An 18401-nucleotide genomic window follows, 5' to 3' on the forward strand; every position below is an offset into this window, starting at 1 on the left:
CGACCATCTTGGCTAATAGCCATTGATATCCTCAATGAACTTTTCTGGCTCTTTTTTGAATCCAGTTATAGTTTTGGCCTTCACAGTATCCCATGGCAACAAGTTTCACAGGTTGACTGTTTTGTGTGAAGAAATACTTCTTTTGTTTGTTTTTAACCTGCTGTCTAATAATTTCATTGGGTGATCCCTGGTTCTTTTGTTATGTGAAGAGGCAAACAACACTTCCTTATTCACTTTACCCACACCATTCACAATTATACAGATCTCTATCATATCTTCCCTTACTTGTCTCTTTTCTAAATCCCAGTCTTTTTAATCTCTTCTCATTTGGAAGCTGATCCATAACTCTAATCATCTTCATTGTCCTTCTCTGCACCTTTTGCAATTCTGATTTAACTTTTTTGAGATGGGCTGACCAGCACTGTATGCAAGATCCAACGTGTCAGCATACCATGGGTTTATATAGGGACATTATGATATTTTCAGCTTTATTTTCTCTCTTTCCTAATGGTTACTAACAATTAACAGCTTTCTCACTTTTACCCTTTTTAGGTGACAAATCTGAGGAACTGTCCCACTGAGGTGTCAACAGAAATGGTTTTGGAACAAACTGATAAATGAAACAATAATAGGTCAGCAGGACCACTGAAGTCACCTAAGAGTTCTCAAGGAACTCAAATATGAAATTATAGAACTACTAAACGGTGATATAACCTATCACTTAGATCAACAGCTGTACCAGCTGACTGGAGGATAACTAATGAGATGCCAATTTTCCAAAAAGCTCTAGAGGCAATCCTGGCCATTACAGGTAAGCAAACTGGTTGGAACCATAGTAAAGAAGAGAATCATCAGACACATAGGTGAGCACATTGAAACTGTAGTAAAGAACAGAGTTATCAGAAATATAGATGAACACGATTTGTTGGGGAAGAGTCAACCCAGCTTTTGTAAAGGGATTTCATGCCTGACCAATCTAACAGAAAATTTTGAGGGGATCAGCAACCATGTGGACAAAAGTGATCCAGGAGGTATAGTATATCCGGATTTTCAGAAAGCCTTTGACAAGGTCCCTCACCATAGGCTCTTAAGCAAACTAAGCAATCATGGCATAAGAGGGAAGGGTCCTCTCATGGATCAGTAACTGTTTAAATGACAGGAAACAAAAAAAGAGTAAGAATCAATAGTCAGTTCTCAGAATGGAGAAAGGTAAACAGCAGAGCCCCCCCCCCCAGGGATCTGTACTGATACCAGTACTATTCAACATATTCATAAATCATCCAGAAAACGGGGTCAGTAGTGAGGTGGCAAGGTCTGCAGAGAATACAAAATTTCTCAAGGTAGTTAAGTCCAAAGCAGACTCTAAAGAGTTACAAAGGAATCTCACAAACCTGGGGGACAGGGCAACAAAATGGCAGATGAAAGTTAATGTTGATAACCACATAGTAATACATATTGGAAAACATAATCCCAACTATATATACACACACAACAGGATGGAGTCTAAATTAGCTATTACCACTCAAGACAGAGACCTTGAAGTTATCGCGGATAGTTCTCTGAACACATCCTCTCAATGTGCAGTGCCAGTCAAGAAAGCTAATAGAATGTTAGGAACTGTTAGGAAAGGGATAGGTAACAAAACAGAAAAGATCATAATGCCCCTATATAAAGCCATGGAATACGCAAACCTTGAATGCTGTGGGAAGTTCTTATTGCCCCTTCTCAGAAAAGATATATTTGAATTGGAAAAGGTACAGAGAAGGTCAACAAAAATGATTAAGGGTATGGAACAGCTTCTATATGAGGACAGATTAAAAAGACTGGGACTCTTCATCTTGGACAAGAGATGATTGGGAGGGGGAATATGATAGAGGTCTATAAAATCATGAATGGTGTGGAGAAAGTGAAAGTGTTATTTACCCCTTCACATAACACAAGAATAAGAGGTCACCCAATGAAATTAATAGGTATCAGATTTAAAACTAACAAAAGGAAGTACTTCACGCAATGCACAGTCAACCAGTGGAACTCGTTGCAAAGGCCAAAACTATAACTGGATTAAAAAAAAATTAGACACATTCCTGGCAGAAAGGTCGATCGATGGCTATAAGCCAAGATGGTCAAGGATGCAACCCTGTGTTTTGGGTGTCCCTAAGTCTCTGGCTCCGAAATGCTGGGACTGCACAACAAGGGATGGATTACTTGATAATTGCCCTGTTCTGTTTCACTCCCATAGAAGCATCTGGCATTGGTCACATTTAGAATACAAAATACTGGGCTAGATGGACCATTGGTCTGACCCAGTATGGCTATTCTTATGTACGTATAAAGAATCAAAACAGATTTCAGTGCCACTTAGTGACATCACAAACATCGTAAATATGACGAAGGAGCCCAAATGTTAAACTACTAGTTTCTCTTTTGACTCAATTTTTTCCTACTAGCTGAGTTTTCTCATTTAACCTCATCTTAATATTTTGATTTGTTTTGTGTTTTAAGTCAGTTTTTGAGTTGGGCATACGGGAAAGAAGATTCCCTAATAATAATTAGCATACTTGTTGGGTATAAAAATACTAACCTATTTAAAAAAATTTTAACTTGCCACAGACTTAATCCTGAATGAGGAGTACTACACCTTTATGCTGTTAAACAAGATACTTAGAAAACAAATTTCTCCAAAGCAGCTGAAAATTATGTTAATAATTTCAAGCACAAAAACACTGTAATGGCATGGTACCCATCTCTCACAAGTGCCCCTTTTGCTTAGGTGTGTCTGCAGTCTTTAAATAGTCTTGGCCCTGATATCAGGCCATACTCCCAGGGTTTCCTCTCTGGAGGTAGTGGTTTCATCCTCTTGGTCTATTCTGGTCCCAGCTCAGCCACTAAGTAGTTCAGTTCACCTTCTCGGGGTTTATCACTGTCCAATTGTAGGCTGCTTCCCCAGTGGCCTATGGGGGGGACCCAGGCCCGCTCACTACTCTGAGTCCCCGCCCAGGGATCCTAAGAATACCAGCCATGCACCACCATATTCCTTTTGCTAAACTACTTTCAGTTCCCTGGGCCACTTCCCCACGGCCCCAGCCTTCACCAAAGCTCCACCCTTACCTCAGGGCTCTTCTTTGTTCAGGCCCAGCATCTAGCCAGGACCTCATTCTCACTCGCCCAGTTCCTGCTGGCACTCAGCTATCTGTGGTACTACAGATCCCTTTGGCCAGCCAAGAGCACTGTCTGAACTCCTCTGGCTCCAGCAAGTAACTGTCGGTCTCTGGGTCTGCAGCTCCTTTTAATATGGCTCTCCTGGGGCCTGACTGGCCGCTCCCTGCAGCCTTTCCCTGATGGGCCATCTACTGCACAGTCTCTCTAGGCCACTTGTAGGACTTAGCTCCACTGCCCCTTTCCTTGGATGGGTGTGGCAGGGGGCTTCTGGGCCTAGTCCACCCAGACACAAACATGGACAGTGTTTTGTTTTTGTGCTTGAACCCATACTTCAGTACTTGCAGATCTCCAGACAAGTAAGTATTTCAATATGCAGGTCACTAGAGAGAGGGGCACACACAAATCTGCATTTCTGGAGATCTGTACACAGCAAGGGACAAATTATGAACTCCCAGCTTCAATAGGACTATTTATTTATTTAGGATTTAAATGGCTAGGGATGCTTAGACTCCCCCTCCCCCCAATTCACATGCTTAAATGCTTTGCTGAATTGGGGCCTTTGATACTACAGTAATAGATATATCACACATTAGGTAGATAAGTAGGATTTTGCTTCAGTGTTCAAAACAGATCATCAAACATACACCTGGAAAGAAAGGACAAATTCCAACTCCCAGATTTCAAATCCTCTCCTACTGACCAACGCCCATTGCTGCCCTTCCCAAGCTCGCAACTTGCTGTCTTCCTGTTGAAGCCATTCATTCCATGGGGAGGTTTCCAATGTTAGTTTCATTACTTTCCTGCTTCCACTGAAGTCTCTTTGGTGACCTTACTGTCATTCTCAGTAGACAAAGCCCAAATGCTACCCTCTCCCCCACTGAAGGCATGCTGTGTCAATGACAGACATCACAAATCTCTCACTTCTGAAATACCTTCAGGTAATAAACACATGCCACTCATACATGTACCTGCGAACATCCCTCCATGTTAACAGGTCACACAAACTTCTGTCACACTATTTCCCTGTTCAGAGACACAAAACCCAACTACTGACAAAACCTTAACTGAGTACATATGACAGGCTCCCCCATTGCTCCAGTTTCTCTGCTCAGAACTCACATCTTATCTATAAGACTGCACCGTATCTTCAGTTAAAACCCCCAAAAGTAGTTATATTTAAAAGGATTGTACTAAAGCGCTTTTGTTACATTATTCCTCAATATTGCATACGATTACTGCTCCTTTTATTTTTGAGGCTATGTTAATTTGAGAAGGGGAAAAACAGTGATGGTTGATAGTCAAACAATAAGCACAACTATTCATAAAGCAAATAAAAAATACTTGTGCTATTGTATAGATAACCCCATGATACAGAAGCACTTTTAAAAAAAATTCAGAAAGGTGAGAACTCAACTCCAGTTGAAATCAATGGTAATTGCAGACATCTTTGAAAAAAATCAGGCCCTCAATGAAATTAATGACTGTCACACATACTATCACTGTTGATATTTAAATCAGTACAAACGGCAGACCAACAAAATGATGCTCGAGTATCTGAGCCTCCTGAAAGGCAACTGTGAGAACCCCAGCTAAAGGAATAATATGCAAATATTTGACATTGATCAAATATAAGAAGTTGGATTAAGCTGAATGAGTATTTTTTAAATATCTCTTTTATAAGCTCAACCAGCCAGAAATAACCAAAAAAAATGTCCTTGCAGTATTTTTAGAAGTAAAAAGACTTTCTCCTGAAAAATAAAGTGTGAGCTGAATAAAACTGTAGTAGATAAACCTGAAAAATGTGCTGTAGCTAAAATGATGTTAAAACTGGCTTCAAGGGTACGGATGATAGCTGTGATGGACAACATCCAAGCTGAAGTGGTGAGTAAAGAGCTTTTTCTCCCATTTAAAATCTTAATATTTACTTTCAGAGCCTTCAGAGAAAAGAAACTACAGTTGTCAACAAAAAATGTATAATAATTCATGGAAATTTGTCTAATTGCATACAAAGTTAGAATGCTAAAATGGCTTGTAAGAAAACTGGACTATTTTATAAATTAGAGCTTTAATTTTTCACATGAATATAAAATATACAGTGAAGAAAGTTTTCATACTGAAAATAAAAAATAGAAAGAAATTAGAAAGAACTGTCAGCCTCAGAGCACAACAACAACAATTTTTAATTTTATGCCATCCCGTTTGTTCTAATCATACCAAACTACACCTGCTAAGGCCTCAGGGTTTTACACACGATATTCCCCAATGAGTGCATGCACAAGACTTGCTACAGCCAACAAGCAAAAGAAAAACACTTTTATAATGAATTACATTTTCTATATATAATCCCTTTTACACAACATGTGCATCCAGTGTTCAAGCAATAAATACAAGTTTAAGAAACCATATTCACCTGTTTAATCCCCAAAATTTATCATTTTAGTGCTTGTGTACATGGTGGAGTAATGTGCACTATGGAGGTACGATTTCTAAGGCGGATTAATGTGTTGCTCATTAATTGGTCTGAGTAGACCCTGCTGGTGCACATGAAAATGCACTTTAACATAGTGCTGTTTCAGACTAGAAATCACACCCCCATAGTTTGCACTGCTGCTCTATATAGCAAATCTGATTTTTCTACTGATATTTCTAACTAGGGCTGTCAAGCAATTTAAAAAATTGTTCGTGTTTAAATAGAATACCATTTATTTAAATATTTTTGGATGTTTCCTACATTTTCAAATATATTGATTTCAGTTACAACATAGAATACAAAGTGTACAGTGCTCACTTTATATTACAAATATTTGCACTGTAAAAAACAAAAGAAATAGTATTTTTTCGTTTCACCTCATACAAGTACTGTAGTACAATCTCTTCATCATGAAAGTTGAACTTACAAATATAGAATTATGTATAAAAAAACTGCATTCAAAAATTAAACATGTAAAACTTTAGAGCCTACAAGTCCACGCAGTCTTACTTCAGCCAATTGCTTAGATAAGCAAGTTTGGTTACAGTTTGGAGCAGATAATGCTGCCTACTTCTTGTTTGCAATGTCACCTGAAAGTGAGAACAAAGAGAACTCACATTGCACTGTTGTAGCCGACGTCGCAAGACGTTTACGTGCCAGACGCATTAAAGATTCATGCTTCAACCACCGTTCCACAGGACATGTGTCCATGCTAATGACAGGTTCTGCTTGCTAACAATACAAAACAGAGCAAACCGAAGTATGTTCATTTTCATCCTCTGAGTCAGATGCCACAAGCGGAAGGTCAATTTTCTTTTTTGGTGGTTCGAGTTCTGTAGTTTCCGCATCTGAGTGTTGCTCTTTTAAGACTTCTGAAAGCATGCTCCACACTTCATCCCTCTCAGATTTTGGATGGACTTCAGATTCTTAAACCTTGGGTCAAGTGCTGTAGCTATTTTTAGAAATCTCACATTGGTATCTTCTTTGCGTTTTGTCAAATCTGCTGTGAATGTGTTCTTAAAATGAACAAGTACATAAAAGGTTGTTAGAAGGAGGAGGGAGGAAAAAAATTTCTTCTTAACCACTGAAGATAGGACAAGAAGCAATGGGCTTAAATTGCAGCAAGGGAGATTTAGGTTGCACATCAGGAGAAGCTTCATAACTGTCAGGATGGTTAAGCACTGGAATAAATTACCTAGGGAGGTTGCGCAATCTCCATCATTGGATATTTTTAAGAGCAAGTTGGACAAATTCCTGTCAAGGATGGTCTAGATAATACTTAGTCCTACCTTGAGTGCAGGGGACTGCACTAGCTGACCTCTCAGGGTCCCTTCCAGTTCTATAATTCTATGTGCTGGGTCATCATCCAACACTGCTGTAACATGAAATATATGGCAGAATGCTGGTAAAACAGAACAGGAGACATTCAATTCTCCCCTAAGGAGATCAGTCACAAATTTAATTAATGCATTATTTTTTAATAAGAATCATCAGCATGGAAGCATGGTCTCTGGAATAGTAGCCGAAGCATATGAATGTTTAGCAAATCTGGTACGTAAATACCTTGCAATGCCGGCTACAGAAGTGCCATGCAAATGCCTGTTCTCACTTTCTGGTGACATTGTAAATAAGAAGCAGGCAGCAGTGTCTCCCATAAATGTAAACAAATGTGTTTTTGTTCGCGATTGGCTGAACAAGAAGTAGGACTGGGTGGACTTGTAGGTGCTAAAGTTTTACATTGTTTTGTTTTTGAGTGCAGTTATATAACAAAAATAATCTACATTTGTAAGTTACACTTTCACGATAAAGAGATTGCACTACAGTACTTGTATGAGGTGATTTAAAAAATACTATTTATTTTATCATTTTTACAGTGCAAATATTTGTAATAAAAAATAATAGTATAAAGTGAGCACTGTACACTTTATATTCTGTGTTGTAATAGAAATCAATATATTTGAAAATGTAGAAAAATATCCAAAAATATTTAATAAATTTCAATTGGTATTCTGTTTAACAGTGTGATTAATCACAATTAATTTTTTTTAGTTAATCGTGCGAGTTATCTGCGATTAATCAACAGCCCTATTTATAACTTCTCTTTTTGCATTAATTCTCTATCCTCGCTGGTATCTGCAACATCTGCACATTCTTTGGAATAGAGACCATGCCCCATTATTATGTTTGTGGGGCAATCAGTTCACTGTTAGAGCTCAAATGTATGTCCTCTGTGAACACAGTATCCTGTAACTTTGAACTTAAATAGCTGATCCAGGAATTTTTCCGTTCTTTCATAACATCTAGAACTAAAGGGAGCTGGCAATTTCTTCTTCATTTCTTATATTCTTCTTACCCATAGTATTTTGCTGCTACTTCTCTTCATTACTCAGACACCTCAGTTGTGTATATATTTTTGACAGTGCCAACTCTCTGCTCTTTTTTCCCTCTCTCCTACACAGATAATTACATGGGGGGGCAGGAGGGGGAATACTGTTAGAAAGTCCAGGTGCTGATGCAACCTTAAATTGGTCCCATTTGTGCATACCATGCACACCAGTGGCAAGTTCAACACCAAATGCTTTATAAATGTTTGTTCCCCAAAGCATAAGGTCTTTCCCCAACTCTTTACCAACTACCAAGGCACAGAGCAAGAGCAGGGAAAAATCTCACCTCTGTGAGAGCTCAGGCCCTTCCTGCCAGTCTTCCCTGTCTCTTCCTGCCTCTCAACTGTGTCAGCTGATGACTCAGCTGCATCACCCAGCTAATTAGTTAATCATTTAATATTTAAACTATTACCTTGTCAATTTACCCCATGTGAGGACCCTTATAAAATAAACAGATTAGTAAGTCAGCCTTAGGCTAGTCACACACTGTCACAATGTGTTGTGATCATCTTGTCCAGCATCACACGGAAAGTCTGTGGAAGAGCCAGGAAAAGAACTCCGCTCTCCTGGAACTTAGTCCAGTAACTTAAACAAAAGAGAATACCCTCTCATTATAATCCTCTGCCTCATTCATTATCCATCTTGTGCAGTGATTGAGGCAGGAATCCTACAGACCTTAAGAAGAGCTCTGTGTAAGATCAAAAGCTTGTCTCTTTCACCAGCAGAAGTTGGTCCAATAAAAGATATTAGTTCACCCACCTTCTCTTTCTAATATCCTAGGACCAACATGGCTACAACAACACCGCATATAACAAATAGTATGTGAATATGCAATTAAACACTATCATAATGCATAATGTTCTTTTATTACAGTTTTTTGTGATTTCCCAGGGTTCTTAAAAAGCAAACAAACAAATGTACAGTGGGGCCCCAATCTAGTTGGCCCTCTATTACTGCTATATAAATGCCAAATAATAAAGATTACAAGAGCAATAAATCATTATTCAAGGTATTAACAGATCACCAGCGAAAGTCACGAAGAAATTTTCTCCCAGTGCACATACAGGTACATTATGGAGTTTCTTCTTATTTGATAGCTAATAATTTCAGCAACTCTCCACCATTTTAGAGACAGGGAATCTACTTCAAACCAGAATTAACTGCAAGTGTAACCACAGTATAGCTTCAGCATTAGTCACCATGTCAGTTTCACTGATCTGATATTTTAGTTGCTTATTGATTAATTTGTTTTATTCCTACATTTTACTTGTAACATTTCTTATATGGCTTCTAAGGGCGGTAGTGTTTTACTTCTCATATGGAATACAGTGTTGAGAGAATCTTTTTCATATCCCCTTTCACTTCTTGAACACTCCCAACAAAATACAGGAAATAGCTAATGTTTAAGGTGGTTTGTTCACCAGATGTATATGTTAGCTTGGGGGAAGTAAAATTTAAACTCCAGCTTATCCTGCTCCACTCTACACTAAAATTTAGATCAAACTAGCTATGGGCTGTGAAAGAATTCTTCCATTGACCTAGCTACCATTGCTTGGGGGTGTGGATTACCTACATCAACAGAAATACCCGATCCATACATATAGGAAGTGTCTATATTACTGTGCTACAGAGGTATAGCTGCAGCTGTGCCGCTGTAGTTCCTGTAGTCTAGACATGCCCTCTATAGTCTGCATTGATTTGTAATGCCAGACACAGAATAGCTTTACTTTGCTCACTATATATTATTGATGAGTTGTCTAGAAATGGTAGCTGCAAGCATTTTCAATGCATGATGCTAGCTAGTTTCTCTACTGATTCTGTAACCACTTCAATTGAATTGCTCTTGTAACTTTCTTCCTACAGAGCACAGTGAATTAAAATGGATATCCCTATACAACTTCCAACAGCAGAAGGGGGAGAGGAGGTATTTTTTCTCTTTATCCAGCGGTAGATCAACGGTCAAAAATACATTCTACACATACAAGTCTTGCACACAAATGCAGACTGAAAAATTTATTCCTGCAACTCTACTAAAAGAATGTCAACACTGCAATACATGTAGCAGAAGTTACTGTTCAATTAGAAGGATGCTGACGAGTCATATAGTTACTATTCTAACACAGGACTACAGTACTAATACCTTTGAAGAATTTGAAGAATTATGACATTCCAATCATTAGTAGGATGCATTGTTAACAGGAAAAGTAAATAAAATTTTCAAAATGTCAACAACTGAAGATCAGATTAAAATATAAAGATTTATCTATGTACCATAAGGTATAACTTTTTTCTTACCAAGCTGAGTTCCTTTAAGCCTCTAACTGTACATTATCTTAGGCCTGGTCTACAATAGGAAATTAGATCTGTATAACTATGTCGCTGAGGGATGTAAAAAATACACACCCCTGAATGACACAGTTAAACCAACCTACCCCTGATGTAGGCCGCGCTAGGTCGATGGGAGATGCCCTCCCATCGGTGTAGGTAACGCCTTCACTGAAGTGCTACAGTTGCAGTGTTTTAAGTGCAGACAACCCCTATTATAAGGCACTCATCACCATGGCATCCAAGCCCAGCTGGTTACCAACAGGCAAAACTCAGGGAGGACAAAAATTAAAGCAAAAACGTTAAATAAAATACACTTAAAGGAACACTCAGTCTATAGAAAAGCATCCCAGATGAAAGAGGCTTGACATCAAGTTTCAGCACAACTTATGTACAATAGCAAACTATATTAGAACTTCAATTTTTTAGAGCTGACTTTTTGTTTCTTTAACAAAACAAAACATGCCTCTCCATCGTACAAGGCAGAAATTCACACTCCAAAGAGCATACAAACTGCTCATCAAAACAATTTGCTTTATGTACTAGGGTGAATTATGTAATTATTTTTCTATATGAAACTTACCGAGTGCCATCTGCTTTCCAGCTTACTTTGTATGGCTTCTGCTCTAAAAGTTTAATATTTTGTTTGTCCATAGAAATAGGCTGTGCTCCAGGGAATCCAGACCTAAAAGAAGCAGGGTTTTTATTAATATTCTACGAGTATCCATACAAAGTAATGTATTTCTCAAATCAATCTTGCATGAGGAACAGTTAACACTACCTTTTCTACAAGGTTAACTTTTAGTTGGAACATCTTCCGTAACGAGATTTTTTTTCTTACAATAGGCACCCAGTTTTTGATAAGCATTTTTGAGTATAAAAAATGATAGTAGCCTGAGTTACTCAAGAGTTCAAAACTGCAAGTGTTTTGCTTTGTTTGTTTGAACTTACTATTAAGCTATTAGATCTGTAAACTAAGTGGTACTGTGAATATTCCATGAGCCTTTCACTTCTGGAAACTGACATTCAAATTCTGGATTACATCTAGAAAAGGTACTAAACCAGAGTTCACATCAATGCTAGGTACAAATTCAAACCAGCAATGAGTGCATCAGAAAGACCAAGAAATGGAAAAACTAGGGTTTTGCACATCAGAACGGATGTGTATTGATATTTGTATATGTAAACTTACAATTTTTTGCCTGGTTCAAGCCAGAGTTATTTAGTTTAATGTGCACTAAAACTACCCCAAAACTTTTAAAATAATGATTAGACCAGACTATTGCCTATTGATATTTGTGTAGCAATGGCTAACATAAACATAATTTATTATCTGACTCTGGAAATATGATTCTAGAATCTTGTTTCTTAAATTATAACAGCTGATCATTCTCTTTTCTTTTCTTTGTAGGCCATTATAGCTTTACTGTTGAATATTTCTGGTTACCTTTTTTGGGGGGGAGGGGGCTAACTGTCCATCCCAATAATAGCTGCCTACTTGACTTTTCACGAAATTAAGAATATAATATTGAATTTTTGGATTGTTCAAAGAAAAAAGTTTAAATTAAATGATTTTTCCCATACCCTTCCCATCCACAGAATTGCTGACATTTTTGCTGTATTTCTCTTAACTTTGGTTGAGTTGTCACTTGGGTTACACGTTTAACTGTCACTCCTTCCAAGAAAATAGCACCCTAAAAAAAGAATACAAAATGCAATTAGAATTTAAGATCTATCACAAAAGCAATTCAGAAAACTGATGCTTTCACGTACACACGGACTTCTAGACTGACTAAGATTTAAAGTCATTGATATTTAAGGTTACACAACTAAGGTCAACTTACCCTGGTAGTGCAGACAAGTCACGCTACTACAGCTACGTGAACAAAATAGCTGGAGTTGACATAGCTAAGACTGACTTATTGCGGTGTCTACACCACGCAGCGTCAACAGGAGACACTCTCCCGTTGACTTACCTTACTCCTCTCATTCCAGTGGAGTATCAGAGTCGACCAGAGAGCACTCTATGGTCAATTTAGCAGGTCTTCACTAGACCCACTAAATCAACCCCCGCTACATTGATCGCAATAGCATCATTCCCCGGTAAATGTACACATGGCCTCAGTTTCCATTACAGGTCTTATTTGACCCTACTTCTAAAATACACCAAAATAGTCATATTGGCCTCAAAATTGGTAGGTTAGGACTGTGGTCATGGTAGAGTTCTTCTAGAAAAACTGAAATCAGAAAGGTGTTTATTACTTAAAATTTAAGCGATTACACAGCTACAAGGTTTTTTGTTTAGTTGTTTTTTTGCCACTTTATAGCAAAAGCCCAGAAAAAAAAGACGACAGATTAAATCTACCTTACTGCTCTCCTCCAGCAGAGATCTAGTGTCCATGAACAAAAGGCAGTTAAGGTCAAATTAACAAAGTTATTAATATGTATTGTAGTCCACAGAGCTAGCTTTTTGCATTTTATTTTACTCAGCAGTAAAAACAAGGAAACTACAGGCCTGTATCCTATAAGGCATCAGCTTAAGCAGTTAGCATAAGGCTTTGAGGCCTGTAAACTTTGGCATAGAATAAATGGCCCAACAGTCACCCTGAGTTTTGGGCAAGTGTGAATAATGTGTTTAAGGGAGGAGTTTGTACAAAATAATACCAGGTAACTGGAGAAACACTGAACTGATACTAGTTTAAAATATTTTAGGATAAAATGTTAGCAAATGCTTAACCGCAAACTTGCCTTGGCAACAAATTGATGTATATGGTAATAACTTAAAATCATTAATATACTAACCAATAGGATAAAAGCACCATAGAATATCAGGTTTGGAAGGGTCCTCAGCAGGTCACCTAGTCCAATCCCCTGCTCAAAGCAGGACCAATCACCAATTTTTGCCCTAGATCCCTAAACGGCCCCCTCAAGGATTGAACTCAACCCTGGGTTTGGCAGGCCAATGCTCAAACCACTAAGATATCCCTCCCCTAACTTTATGGTGGACAAGGAATGTTTGGCCTTTCAATGAATATTCATGACAACCTCTAGGCCCTATAATAAGAAGAAGCACCATGTAAGAAGGGTCGGTCGAACTTAATATGGATCTGGACCATCAGACTTGTTTGGCATGTCAGGAAAAGGGCTGCAAATTTGCCTCTTACCATCAGATCCCCAAGAAGGGGTGTGAGTATGTTAGCATATGCAAGGAATGGGGTACAAGAGATAAAAATATAACAGTAATGCAAAGTTAATGTGAAGGGGTTTGCAGCTTTTCTGTCTTTACATGTTCATAAAAGTGGTTAAAGCTTTGCTTTACCCTCACTGCAAGTGTCTTCACTGGGCACACCAGGGTTCCCAGTCAGACACTGAACTTGATAATCTTGATTCTGTTGTGCCTGATTCTGAGACTAGAACCCTACAATCCCTCAACTCTTCAAATCAGTATTAATTGGAATTCAATAATAATCAGTGGACACAAAAAAATCAGGGAACAGTATTTAATAAAGTCATTGGGGAACATCAGCTTCAGTGATCACAGTCAGAACATTTAAGGACTGCTGGAGACTTGAATTTTCATTTTAAAAATATGAAATGCAGCAGATAAAACATTATAACCCTATCATTCTCCATTCAAATCCCTCTTTGAGAAGCACTGCTTCAGCCAGACCTATGCAGAGAAAGCCACGACACTGATTAAAAGGATTAGAAAACAAACTCAAAGATCTCAATATTCTTAGGGTTACCATATGCCTGGGTTTTTCCAGACAATGCTTTTTTTGGTCCTCTGATCTCCGTCCAATTCCAAACATGCCCTATGAGTGGCATTCACATTTACTTGTTTGCCACCCTTACTTATGGACTGCTGCTGACAGCGGCACTGCCTTCAGAGCTAGGCAGCTGGAGAACAGCAGCTGCTGTTGACTAGCCACCCAGCTCTGAAAGCAGCGCAGAAGTCAGGGTGGCATGGTATTGACTGTGAGTCACTAAAAGGGATCATGTTTGTGCAGTACAACTTCAGGAATAGATCCAGTAATGACTTTCATGGCTATTTGATGAGCAATCAACCACTGCTGAGAAAGATACACTCTACAGAGAAACATGCATGGGCACAACAGGAAGAAGCACTGTACGTATCATAAAAATAAAGGGAAGGGTAAAAACCTTTAAAATCCCTCCTGGCAAGAGGAAAAACCCTTGCACCTGTAAAAGGTTAAGAATCTAGGATAACCTCGCTGGCACCTGACCACAATGACCAATGAGGAGACAAGACACTTTCAAAGCTGGAGGGAGGGAGAAACAAAGGGGCTGTGTCTGTCTCTGTGATGCTTTTGCCAGGGACAGAACAGGAATGGAGTATTAGAATTTAGTAAGTAATCTAGCTAGATATGCGTTAGATTATGATTTATTTAAATGGCTGAGAAAATTAAGCTGTGCTGAATAGAATGGATATTCCTGTCTGTGTGTCTTTTTGTAACTTAAGGTTTTGCCTAGAGGGATTCTCTATGTTTTCACTCTAATTACCCTGTAAGGTATTTACCATCCTGATTTTACAGAGGTGATTCTTTTTACTGTTTCTTCTATTAAAATTCTTCTGGTAAGAAACTGAATGCTTTTTTCATTGTACTTAAGATCCAAGGGTTTGGGTCTGTGGTCACCTATACAAATTGGTGAGGATTTTTATCAAGCCTTCCCCCGGAAAGGGGGTGCAAAGTTTTGGTGAGGATTTTGGGGGGAAAGATGTTTCCAAACAACTCTTTCTCAAAAAATAAACCTGGATGTTTGGTGGGGGCAGTAGAAGTCCAAGGGCAAAAGGTAAAATAGTTTGTACCTTGGGGAAGTTTTAACCTAAGCTGGTAAAAGTAAGCTTAGGAGGTTTTCATGCAGGTCCCCACATCTGCACCCTAGAGTTCAGAGTGGGGAAGGAACCGTGACATGGTGGCAGAGTGGTGGGATGAACCTGAAATAATTTTGAGATCAATTTGAGATTTTTTTTGAACCAGAAACACAGATTTTAAAAGGAATTTTTTTTTTCCTTTGGGCTCCTGGAAAGCAGGTTTCCAACTGGAAGTAGTTGGAGTCGTTCTCTCTGCTTTGGGGCCAGAGCAGAGACAAAAGGGAATTGTCTTTTGTGAGCTGGAGTTTTCTCTACCTAAAGGCAGGATAGTTAACCTCCTGCAGGGAAATTCACCAGTCTTCACAGAAATGAAGTTTTTTTTTTTCCCCCCCTAAGAGCAACTAGAGGGGTTTTCTGCCTATTTGCTTGGAGCCAAAGGTGTTAGTGTTTTTTGGTTTTTTTTTTTTAGGATTTCTCTGTAGGTTAACAATCACTATCAGAGAATATAGGTATTATATTCAGCACAGCAAAATTTTACAAGCCAAGTTTTTTTTTTTGTTTTGGTTTTCTGTCTAACTCTCGGGTGTAAAGTTAGTTAAAAACAGAGAGGTTAGGATGACAGACTCCACGGTTCAACAAAAGCTGGAATTAGCCAGATTTGAGGCTGAGGAAAAACAAAAGGAACATGAAAGACAGATAGAACTCATGCAGATGGGAATGGAGGCCAGGGCCAAAGAACTGGAGGAGAAGGAAAAAGAAAGGAAGCATGTGGAGGAGGAGAAGGAAAAAGAGAGGAAGCATGCACTGGAGATGGAGACGGCAAAGGCTCAGCAGAATATAACAACAAACCCTACCAATCTTTCTCCAGGTACCACTTCCCATCCCAGAAAGTTCCCCACCTACAAGGCAGGCGATGATACCGAGGCCTTCTTAGAAAACTTCGAAGGGGCCTGCCTTGGGTACACCATCTCTACAGACCAATACATGGTAGAGCTGAGGCCGCAGCTCAGTGGACCGTTAGCTGAGGTGGTGGCTGAAATGCCTAAGGAACGCATGAACCAGTATGAACCTTTTAAAACCAAGGCGAGAGTCAGAATGGGACTAACCCCCGAGCATACCCGTTGGCAGTTCAGAGCCCTAAGGTGGAAACCAGATGTGTCATTTGCAACTAGGAAGTGTAGCCAAGTCCTCAGTTTGTAAGGGCACTGAAAGTGTTAAGATCATCTTAGAATGCATTTTGCTTTTATTTCATTTGACCAAATCTGACTTGTCATGTTTTGACTTATAATCACTTAAAATGTATCTTTTGTAGTTATTATATTTGTTTGTTTATTCTACCTGAAGCAGTGCCTTTGGTTTGAAGCATGTCAGAGACTCCCCTTGGGATAACAAGTCTGGTACATATCAATTTCCTTGTTAAATTGACAAACTCTATAAGCTTACAGCGTCCAGCGGGCATAACTGGACGCTACAAGACAGAGGTTCCTAGGATTGTGGCTGGGACCAGAAATATTGGCTAGTATCATTCAGTTGCACAATCCGAGCAACAGCTGGCCAAAAGCGCTCAAACACATAGCTGGAAGCAGCTTATATGCTAGCGGCTATGTATGAACAGCCTGAGAGTGGGGGTTCTCACAGTAGAGCAGGGTAAGGCTAGCTCCCAGAGTCGAGGATTGGAGTGACCTAGAAGATCACCGGTCCAGCTAACACATGGGGAACGTGACACCTCCCATCCCCCTCTCCAACCTCTCCCTCCCCACAGCAGTGTTCTCTATTTGGGAACTTCAAATATGGTAATCCTAAATATACTTAGATTAAACAAAAAAAGTTAAGGGGTGAGTTGATTAGTGTCTATAAGTATCTACATGGGGAAGAAATATTTCATATTAGGCTCTTCAATCTAACAGAGAAAGGTATAACATGATCCAATGAATGGAAGTGGAAACTAGACAAATTCAGACTGAAAAGAAGGCATACATTTTTAATGGTGAGAGTAATTAATCATTGCAAAAATTTAGCAAAGGTCATGGTGGATTCTCCAATCACTGACATTTTAAAATCAGGATTCGATTTTTTTTCTGAAAGATATGCTCTAGGAATTATTTTGGGGAAATTCTATGGCTTGCATTATACAGGAAGTCAGACTAAATGACCACAACGGTCTCTTCTGGCCTTGGAGTCTATGAATCTATTAATTCTAAACCACGTACATAGTAATTCTGTTACAAGAAAATTAAACAAATAACTGCCTCACCTGGGAATTTTAATATTGAGGTCATCTGGCAGGTTACCTATGATCTGTTTTTTAACTTAAGTTCTATAATTTTTTGAAGGAGGGCCCATGTTTTCCTCTACTTTACAGCACCAGAAAACTGATATCAACAACAACTGGAATCTATCTTTTGTCTTTAAAATGTCTGTTTCCACGGAAGAAAAAAACCTCAGTCACCTCATAAGAAATTAAAGATCACATATCTATTCCTAGGACAATTTTGTGTGTGACCACAGTGTTGTTACCAGATTGCCAAGGGTCCAACTTGACAGCACTCACATTTCCAAGTGAAATTAGTAAGAGCTAATGATGCTTAGAACCAATGAAAACCACACTTAGGTTCCTCCAGTAGTTAGAGCAGAATACATTTCTGCTTCTCCTTACATTCAAAATGTACCACGCAAGCTGCTGACTATATTATAAAAGTATAGTGGCTTATGTTTACAATTATACTTTGAAATACACAAAGCACCCAATTCCACATGCACTAGCTAAGAGGGGAGGCCTGTTGATTTAGTGGCAAAGCTACATGAAACATCAGAGTTTGCAATCAGAGAACGGTTCCTCACTCCCTGCAAGGCGGGAATTGAAAGCATGGAATCTGAAGCAAACTCACCCCTGAGAATGTGCAAGAAGCGTCTTGTGGTTCACAAAGGACTCCCTCTGAGTAATGTTCAGATAAAAATTAACTAACTCTGAAAGAAGCCAGATCCAGTTATCTTTGTGGAGAAAATTCTCCCGACGAATAGGAGTTTGAGAATACTATAAAAAGTTGATTTGCTACCTGCATAGTTGTATAAAAACAAAGAATTTTTCTTCTAATCTAAATCAGCCTAATACATAAAGTTGTACTGTGCATTATAGTAAGCCTAAGAAAGATATCATCAAAAGGATATTAAACAAACCTACAGAGTGCATTATAAATTATTTTAGTCTTTAAAACAAGTCTGATGC

The 18401-nt window shown here is 38.8% G+C and overlaps 1 protein-coding gene across 4 annotated transcripts in view; it reads right to left on the reverse strand.

Moving 5' to 3' along the window:
- Positions 1-18401, reverse strand: part of RNGTT (RNA guanylyltransferase and 5'-phosphatase) — a 443949-nt gene that overhangs the window by 365032 nt on the left and 60516 nt on the right. For all 4 annotated transcript variants that reach the window (XM_038396507.2, XM_043510641.1, XM_038396508.2 and 1 more), the window contains exons 7-8: positions 11923-12032; positions 10922-11023 (exon numbers count right to left, since the gene is read on the reverse strand). In XM_038396507.2, the coding sequence (XP_038252435.1) occupies positions 10922-11023; positions 11923-12032 (212 nt within the window). The remainder of the gene's footprint in view (positions 1-10921; positions 11024-11922; positions 12033-18401) is intronic.

This window comes from Dermochelys coriacea, chromosome 3 (genome assembly GCF_009764565.3).
Source record: "Dermochelys coriacea isolate rDerCor1 chromosome 3, rDerCor1.pri.v4, whole genome shotgun sequence".
NCBI lineage: Eukaryota > Metazoa > Chordata > Testudines > Dermochelyidae > Dermochelys > Dermochelys coriacea.